This window comes from Erithacus rubecula, assembly GCF_903797595.1.
Source record: "Erithacus rubecula genome assembly, chromosome: 1".
Classification (NCBI taxonomy): Eukaryota; Metazoa; Chordata; class Aves; order Passeriformes; family Muscicapidae; genus Erithacus; species Erithacus rubecula.
The window spans coordinates 71,459,692-71,469,640 of record NC_136658.1 but is presented as its reverse complement, the minus strand read 5'-3'; the positions used below and the strand labels follow the sequence as shown (position 1 = coordinate 71,469,640).

Here is a 9,949-nt window from a genome sequence, read left to right as displayed (position 1 = left end):
CGGACGCGGGCGGCCCCCGGGGCAGGCGGGGCAGCGGGGGAAGGCGGCCCGGGAGCGGCGTGAGCCCACAGACAGCGCAGCCCTGCGCCGGTCCCGCCTCCGCGCCGTCGCGCCCCTTTGGCATCACGGCGCGGAGCGAAGGCCCTTTTCCACGCTGGGCGGCGGTAGCGGTGCCTGCGCCGGAGCGGGGGGAATTCGGGGCGCACTCGCCCCTCGCCCAGCTCCCGGCGCCGCGCCGCAGCACCGAGCGCTGCCCCGGCACCCCGCCGCGCCCGGCCCGCGCTGCCCCAGCGCCGCCGCCCCCGGCCCCGGCCCGGCACGGCCCGGCCCGACCCGGCGCGGGGCGCAGCGGCCACCGGGGCCCTCGGGAGGGGCGGCGGCCGCGAGGCTGCAACGGCAACCGGACCGGCCCCTGGGAAGCGGTAGCGGCCGCGGGGCTGCCACGGCCGGGCTGCCATGGCCGGGACGCTGCTGGCCCTGCTGCTGGCCCTGCTCGGCGGCTCGCAGGTGCGCCTGCCTCGGGGCTTCGAGGCAGGGCCGACAGCGGGGAGGGCCCGGCGGGGCCGGGGGGGCGGGGCGGGGGTGCGGGCGGCGCCCCGGGACCGTTCGCTCTCGGTGCGAAGGGAAAGTGAGTTTGTGGGTTCCCCACGTCCCGCTTGATATTGACGAGTGTTCTTGCTTGACTGCTCGCGGCTTTCCTTCGCGGTAGCCCAGCCTGTCTGTCTGTGGCTGTGTGTCGGCAGTGTGTCCCCTGGTCCCGGCAGGGCGAGAACAGAAGTGTCAGGCGGCCCTGGGCCTGCAGGGAGCCGCGTTACTTCCTAGCTCTGGCTGAGAGCTCTCCCGCTCCTGGCAGCGGTGCTTAGCTTCCACTCTTCTGCTGGAAAAATAGAACAAGAAGGTGGAAGATTATTTTTTTTCCATTATTGTTTAAAATATATGCATTGACCCGAGTCTGACTGTTGCTGGCGTTTTACATTTCTTCATTTCCAAGGTGTAGTTCTCTTTCTTGACTTGTATTTTTTTTTTTCTTATTTTCACATCTTGACGTAACTACTGAATCTGGTGCATTTGGAACCTTCTGTACTATTTCCCTCATTTTGAAGAGTGATTTACAGATATTAACAGCAACTCTGGTGTAAGAAATTTCAGGGTGTGTGTTTTGCCTTCAAATGCCAGAGCTCCCTAGTCCGAAAGACTTGATTACCTGGTTTTCAGATTGTAGAAGCTTTCCCACTTGCAGTCCAAACCCCTGGCTGCAAGCCTGCTTCTCTTATTTAAGTTGAATAAATGAATTTATGATGCTTCAGCACACAGCTGCTGTTTTCTTTGATCCCACCCTCATGGAATTTGACTACTGTATATTTATTTTGTATTCTCAGGTTTTAAAAGCACAATATTTCTCTCCTTGGAAGGGAGAGCAACAGATGTACAAGCTGGACATAGGCTGGCCTAAAACTCCAGAAGACTTCTCTGGCCAAACCATTTGTGTTGCTGTTGATTCTCTCCGTGGTTTGGTCTATGTAGGACAAGTGAGTGGGAATACTGTTTTCCTCTCTGTGCTGCTTTTGTGGTGTTTTGCCTTTAAAGCATCTAGTTAAGATTAGGATATATACGTGTATGTTTATTTACATATATTTGTATATGTATTAATAACTATTGTATCAAACTCAGGAAAAAATATAAGCAGAAATGTCTCTGCTATATTTATTTTTGAAAGCAGTTCTGGCACAACATTTGTTTGTGGTTTGTTTGTAAAGTGTTACATTTCTGTGATATGAATGTATGATCCAACTTAATGAGTTACAGCAGCTTGTTCCTTCAGCTGTAAGACAAAATGTGATTCTGGGGCAACTGAATCTTCCACTCTTTGAAGCCTTGCCCTCTGAAATCAAAACCACACAGCTCTTTCAACTAGTTAGAGTAATTGGAGTTAAATTATTTCCTCTACTCAGGTCCACGTGTGAGCATCTCTAGGCCATGGATAGGACATTGTCTCCATGGGATGTGGTGAGAATTTCTTGTAAAGCACAGCATGAATACTTGAGTGCCATGCAGCTAATAAGCACTGTTGCAGTTTTTCACACCCATTACATTGGGCACACTTTTCAACAGGAATACAAAATCACAATTCAAGCTGAAGACCAGGATAGCTGCAGGCACTTGGCTGCTCTGAAAGCTGGACTCTGTGTGATGTAAGATGAAAGTCTAGACTGACTGGAAGGGTTTTCATATTAAATTTAGACCCTTATCTCTTTTTCCTTTTCTAGCTGGAAAAAGAGTTCTACCAGACAATTATGTCAGGAGATTCTTTCAATTCAGGAAACATTGCAAAAACTTCACAAAGAGGAATTTTAAACTATAAGATTACTTACTTAATATGTTTTCTTTTGAATTTTTTTTGCCTTTTCAGCGGGGAGACAATGTTCCAAAGGTACTTGTATTCTCAAAAGAAGGCTATTTCCTTCACTCCTGGAATGATACAGTTGAAATGCCTCATGGTATCTTTGTAGTGAACACTGAAACAGGAAGTTCAGTATGGATCACAGATGTTGGAACAGGTATGCCTGGTGGTGATATGAGAAATACTCAGTGGGGAAGAAAATATAATATTGCTTTAAATAACTCACTTATTTAAGTCTCTCAAGCAGTTCTGAGATAGATTTGTGCTTTTCTTGCCGTGAGCAAACTTCTCAGGTGCTGCACAAAATAGTCTGAAGTTTCATGAGTTGTGCTGTATGCCTGCTTACAGCTGCTGAGCTTGGTCAGCACTCTTCCCTGCTGCCCAGAAGTATCATGGAAAAAGCCTGGTAGACCTAGGTTTAGTCTAGCTAGACCTAGGTTTAGTGATTCTAATAGAGTGGATGAATATTGTTATAGCCTGTGGATTTACTAGCCCACTATCATAATCTCATTATAGAATTTTGCCTGTTAGATGATTAATATCACTTTTGAGTATCAGATTTTTGATCTTTGCAGTGAGTTTTAATTACTTACATTTTGTTTTGTTGAGATGTTTTTGCACTTTCTTTTTTTCCTTGATTCAGGCAAATATGGTCACACAGTGAAACAGTATAGCCCTTTGGGTGAACTTCTGCAGGTCTTGGGCACACCAGGTAATGCTGGTTCAAGCTTGATTCCCCTGCAGTTTGATCAACCAGCAGAGATCTATGTGGAGGAAACTGGAGAAGTCTATGTCGCTGATGGAGATGGAGGAATGAACAACAGATTGCTCAAATTATCAGATGGTATGGAAAAAGGAGCTGTTGCAGTAGTTGACCACTGAAAACTGGACTTTAAATAATATGTCTTGGGAATACTTTTAAGCAAGTATTAGTCAGAACTGTCATTTAACTTTAGGTTGAAAACCTTATTGAATCAGATCCTGGTTTTATGCCTGTCACGTCAGGAGGAATCTCCTGGTCATTCATGAGAGTGACTTTGTTCAGTTTCCAAGAAAGAAAGCTAAGGGGGATTCTTATTGCTGTTTTCAAGTCAGTAAAAGGAGGCTATAGAGAAGACACAGATGTGTTTCTTGGAGATACACAGTGAAGAATGAGGAACACAGAGCAAAAGATTCAAAAGGGGTGAATTTCAGATTGATTTTTGTTAGAAAACATTCAGAGTAAGTGTGGTCAGACAGTGAATGACAAGGTGGCCCAAAGATGGTATGCACTCTCCATTCCTGTAGATGCTCAAAAACTGGTAAGTTATGGGCAACTTGATCTGGCTTCAGAGTTGGATTTTTTTATCAAGGCTAGTCCTGCTTTGAGGAGCAGGTTAGACCAGGCAGTGTCTAGAGGACTTTTATAGTTAAATTGTTCTATGATTCTAATTAGCTCACTCATATTCCTCAGTTAGGGCAGTGACTTAAGAGTCTGCACATGCCCACAGTTGGAATAAGTGGAGAAGCTACTGTTTCTCCATTGTGCTATCATAAAGTGGTTTGCTAATACCTATTGTGCAAAAGGTAAATTGTTAAAAGGAAAAAACTTCCAGGTAATGAATGTTAAAAATAAATTTAGAAAACAAATTAATAGATAGCATAATCAGCCAACATCTTCTTTTTCCTGTTTTTTTGGGGGGGTTTTTTTGGGTTTTTTTGGGGGTTTATTTGTTTGTTTGTTTTTTTAATTCAGTGTTCAACAGAACCTTAGATTATGGCTTTTGTGTATTACTGGCTACATTTTTGTAGCCATAATCCTGTAACCACTAATAATAATCCAGTAGTCACTGTAGTAGTCACGTTTTCTCTCAGATTTATATATTGAGAGTACAGTGTTCAAACAGTTTAGAATTCTCACCTTTTACAAATTACCCAAAGTAACTTTATGAGAGAATGACTTAAAAGCTGGTTTATTTATCTTCTCACTGTGATATTTTTTCCTTTTGTTTTTCCTGGTGCTCACTGTTAAGACTACAAAGAGATGTGGCTGGCTGGATCAAATGGGAGCGGCATTGGTCAGTTCAACATTCCTCACAGTGTAACAGTGGATGCTTTTGGACGGGTAAGGAATTAAGGGAATGTTTTAATTTAATCTTATAACAGACTTGTTTATATATATTTGAACAAAACAATATATATTTCTTTTTTGTTCAAACTGTTGTGATCTGTGTTGCTTTATGGGGTTACAGTTTTCAGTGGGATAGTCCTGAGCTGAAGTTTCATACTGCAGCTTCTATGGAAACGGCTGACTCCAAGGGTAATGCCAGGACCCTGACCACTTACACTGTCAGTGTCCATGCAACAACAGAATGTTCCTCCTGCAGTTTGTAACAGGTTGCCATTGTCAGACTATAGGAGAAGTGTGTTCTGTAATACATAAAAGCATTTCTGTTTCTTCATGTAGAAGCAATGGCCTTCTTGGGTCATCCTGACCTTGATTAACAGCTCTTCTCCCTTGGGAAAGTGCATACCAAAGGATCAAGTCTAGACATAAATACCTATGCTTTGATGTACAGCCCAGAAAACTGGCTGTGAACATGTGTAGGATGGATGATAAGAGCTAGAAACATCAGCTCTAGCCTTCTTGTTTTTGTTGTGGCTACTTTCTGCTGCTGGCTCGCTGTGTAATTGATCCTAAAACTTGTGCACAGAAGAAACATAAATACTCAAGTGTGTTTATTAAAGACAATCCTGCTAGATGACAAAGTGGTGTTCTGTTATCCTCAGTCACTATACTTCAGGGGGTTTAATTTCATATTTGGAAATTCCAAATGAGCTTTAAGTGGCTCTAGCTAGGTTGTAGACATTACTGTCTTTTACATGCAGCTCAAGGCATCCAAGAGTCTGCTTCTGCCAGGTGTTAATTGTTGTCTGGCTTTTGGTCTGCCAGTCCTAGAGAGGAATTACGCAGTCACTTCTTAATCTGTTTCAGGGAAAATAAGATTGCTTCACTAAAACACCACTGGTTGAAGCTAATTCTGCTGATGCTGTCTGAATGAGAATAATAAGTGTATGTAAAAATCAATTCTCTGCCAAAACTGGCAGAGTGGGAGAAAAAAAAGCAGGAGGAACATGGTTACTTAATGCTGCAGGGTATCCTGCAGAGTTTATACATTGAAAGACAGTGACTGGGATGAGCTGCATTTTACTGCCAAGGTAGAATGAATCATCAGTTTAGGTTGAGAATTAATTGTTAATTCATAAGAAATCTAAGAGAATGCGGTAGTAGTGCTTCATTTAAAAACAGTGCTGAAAGATCTAAGGTTATGTTTATTGCTCCCTTTTAGTGATACCCCAGGAAAGTCATGAAGTTTGCTTACCAGACTGATGGCTTGTCAACAGCTAAAACTTCAATGATTTTTGTACAAAAAATGCCTTCATTGGAACTGTCTATTGGTATTGCTAGCTTGCAATGTTTGTGAACCCAGTTAACACAGGGTGGGACAGAGACAAAACTGGTTAGACAAAACCAGCTAAACAGGCTCTAACTGTCTAATGGCTCAATATTTGAAGTAGTATTAGGCACATTAGGAGTGTTTTCAATCACTATCATGAAATGAGTCTACCATTGGAAAAAAAAAAGCAGGTGACAGATCTTCAGAATTTAATAGGTGGAAATATGTCTTCATTGTGGGGATAAAAGTCCTACCAAATATATCCATAGAGCCACAAAAAAGAAGAGAAGGCACTGATTTCTCTCTTAAAGTAGTATAAAATAATTTGGGTATGTTTTGTGACTACAGGTCAGTTTTGTTTTATATTTGGAACTCAGATCTGATTGAGTTTTGAATGGGAAAGTATACATTCTTCCAGGGTACATTCTTCCATTTATACTATAGGGAACTTTGCTTTTGTAATAAACAAATTCATTTAATTTGTTCTGTTTGTTGACAGCCATGATTTTTCTTTTTAACAGGTATGGGTTGCAGACAGAGGCAACAAGAGAATCCAAGTTTTTGATAAAGACACAGGAGAATGGCTTGGGTCTTGGAGTGACTGTTTTTCAGAAGATGCACCCTATTCTGTCAGGTATTGTTGAACAATTCTAGAAGCACACAATTACATAAATAAAGTGTATGTTACTGGAGAATTAAAATGTTGATATTTGATGCCTGCTGACAAGGAGTTAACCAATGTAATGAGGTGCTGGGTGTCCTAATGTACACAAAGATCTGTGCAGTTGCATCTTGACAAGGAAATCCTGGCTTTATTACAAGCCCTGTGGATTTGAGTGCAGGATTGGAAGCTTCACTTTAAAGTCGTTAGGATATTAACCTTACTGTTGCAGCTTTTACAGGAAGGAAGATTTTTTGAATGAGTTTTCTGTAGCATAATGTGTCTCAATGAGCAGCCATATGAAGAGCAAGGCTTACAACTTAATTCCCAGTCTTACATTGTGTTTTGTTGGTCATAGCCTTCAAAACTGTGACTATTAAAGGGGTTTTGTATGTGTTAAAATGAGATGTCATATGGAGTTCATAGTTCAAATATATGTTTATCTTTCACAGGTTTAGTGCTGATTACAAATACCTGATTGTAGCTCAGCTGAATATCAACCGGTTGGCAATCTTGGCAGCACCTCCAGTTGGCTCCATTGGGGACTGTGTCGTGGTCCACAGTATCCAGCTGGCTGATGAAACCAAACCACACCTTATGGATGTAGACATGAAGAGTGGAGCAGTGTATGTTGCAGAGATTGGAGCCCAGCAAGTACAAAAATATGTACCCTTAAGCTGATAGTTTCCCACAACTGCCATTGCACAAGTGCTGTGACATTTATGACCTATGACTACATTTCCTTGAGTTCTTTATAGTTTGTGTTTCCTTGGAGAAGTACAGAGCTGCACAAGTGCCCCCAGAACTCTAGAGCTAAGACTCTGTCCTAGATGTTCTGGAGTTCTGGAGGAATACTTGATCTTGAGCTACTACTTGTTTAAGTAATGATAGGGTGACTTTTATCTTTGTTGCAATTGTAAAATTATAAGCATTTTAATTTTATTATATAAAACTTTACAAACACAACTGTTGATCTTAAATCAAGTCAACTTGGGACTCTACTTAGGCTGCGTGTTGTATATGGTCAGAAATGTCTTAAAGAAGTTTTATAAATTATTTTCTGGGAGAAGAGCACTTCATTTTGATGTTTTCTTCACTTTGTTTTTCGAATGATTGTGCTGATGCTGTCCAGCAGAAAATATAAAGATGTGTCACAATGTTAAATTAGATGCTGCTGGATATTGGTATCAGTACTGACACTGGCATCAGCCTGAGGTGGTTAATGACATAAGTATTGAAATCTGTTTTCAGCTCTAGCTAAAGCCATGAAGTCAGTAATAAGCTTCAGCTAAATTGATATTAGACACTTCAAACCAAATTAAAAGTATCTGCACAGCAGCCAAGTACTGATTCTTAACTAAATTAGTTCTTAACCTTATTTGATTTATATCAGCATGAGTTTTCTGTTCCATAAGATTTCATAGTGGAACATATTGAGGTTCAAGTCATGTAAGTTCCTCAAGAAAAACAAATTGCAATTTGCTAGGAAAGTCTTAATCAGCAGTAGGGACTGGGAGACATACGATTTTCTTCTGATTCAGTTGAAGATCTGTCAGTTAACAGCAAAGCATCTGTTTTAATTTATTTCCAGAACTCAGACTTCATCAACTCCATTAATGTGTAGAGTTAAGTTTCTTACACTATATTACAGCAGATGGCTCTAAGCTCTGTCCTAAAAAATCCTACCTCTCCATTCCCAGAACAAAGTGGTTCTGCTTTCTTTACATGTTGCTACAAGATTTTAAGTTCACTTTATAGCATAGAGGGAACCAGGAATAGGAAAAATGGGATGGGGAAGATGGCATGACAGAAGTGAGACCATGGATAACTGAAGAACAGGGTAAAACTGTGGATCCACATTCCATATTTTCTATCTCTTTAAAATATTTGGGAGGATTTTTGCTGTTTCCACACACTTATTCTACTGTGTGGATTATTTTTATGCCAATCACCAGCTAAGAGAGAGAATTTTTTTATACTTTCTTAGAAAGGGAATATAGGAAATACCTACTTCAGTGAAGCAAATGCTACTTAATTTGGTAGGTTTCAACCTATGATCACAACTTTCTGAGTCAGCAAATGAAAAAGGTTGTTCAGAAAAGTCAAATTAATACTTTGTCTGAAAAGTAACTCAGCTGTTGAGCCAGACTGCCTGATTTCAGCACTATCTGAGATTAGTGCACTAAATGTGAATGCTTTGTTGTTGGCTGCATCCACAACAATAAGATCCCACCTGGGGCTGCCCTCACTCAAGCCTTAGGAAGCAGAACTTCAAGCTTATACACTAGCAAATATGGTCCATCATTCATGTGGTCTTGAATGGGAGCTAGTAAACAACATTTATTTGCTGAAAAAGTAGCAGTACTTCCTCTAGACCTATGTGAATATGTCCACACAGTGTGTTGTGTGGCTTTTCTAACTAGTTTTTGACTAGCTCAGGGATCTCTGCTCTGTGTGCAATTTAGCTATTTCTTGTCTATATAAGGTGGGTTTATTTTATAAAATTTTACTGTAAAATCATTATATTTGAGCATATCTTGGTGGTGTAGAGGGTCCAGCAATACCCATCTTTCTTCACTACATCCTCTCCTTATTTATTTTTTCCTTTGTCACATCCATTTGAAAATAGAACTTCAAGCTCTTTGGGAACATGTTTTTGTCTTCAGAAAAGCAATATAGTGCACTTTTGGATGTTGACAAGTAGCTTACTTGTACAAGTTTCTGTTTGCTGCATGGATCTGCTCTCAGCTCTTTTTCATGAGCTTTTGCAGCCCCAAGAAATGGGGAGCATCCATCCAGTTTTGTGTGGCTTTACTGAAATAGGACAAGGTGCCAAAATGTGCCTTGCCACTAGGCATTTGGGTATCTGTGATAACAAGGGATGCTTATAAATAATTGAGATGCTTAGACTCCATTTTATCTCTGTGTCTATGACCAGACTGAGAAAACTATTTTATGCACTAGCTTGCTCATTCTCTGAATGTTTTCTTATGCATTGCCTTGAAACTGATTTCTGAAGAAATGCATAGTAGGAGAATTCGATAAAATAAAATGAGAATTTCCCATTGTTAGAGTCTTGGGTGCTTTATTTCTGTACTAATATAAATACATTCTATTGTAATACATTACTTTTCTAAATACAGGGCCCTCAGCACTTAAGGTATTTAATAATTTCTGATACCAACATTTAAATGTAATCTGAAATTCCATGTTATCTTTATACATCACTATTTCTGTGGCCAATCTTTTTTGCATTCTAATGTATGTGTCAACACAGAGACATAAATTTCTCTCATATGTTTCCCTCTGAGTAATTAGTAAAATGGAATGATGAGTTGCATAAGTGCCAAGTTTAAAAAAATCGAAATTTGAAGTGAATACCCTTATGATGCTAATAGGGAAATTAAGAAGAAGCTAACAAAACACTTGTTATACCAAATCAGGTTTTAT

The 9,949-nt window shown here is 40.8% G+C and overlaps 1 protein-coding gene across 1 annotated transcript; it reads left to right on the top strand.

The window, feature by feature from the left end:
- Positions 1–352: 352 nt before the first annotated feature.
- Positions 353–9,570, top strand: NHLRC3 (NHL repeat containing 3). The gene is made up of 7 exons (XM_079299581.1): positions 353–507; positions 1,380–1,529; positions 2,411–2,558; positions 3,045–3,245; positions 4,414–4,505; positions 6,360–6,472; positions 6,952–9,570. Exons 1-7 carry the CDS (start codon positions 457–459, stop codon positions 7,178–7,180), a joined length of 984 nt encoding a protein of 327 aa, XP_079155707.1. The 5' UTR covers positions 353–456; the 3' UTR covers positions 7,181–9,570.
- Positions 9,571–9,949: the final 379 nt, after the last annotated feature.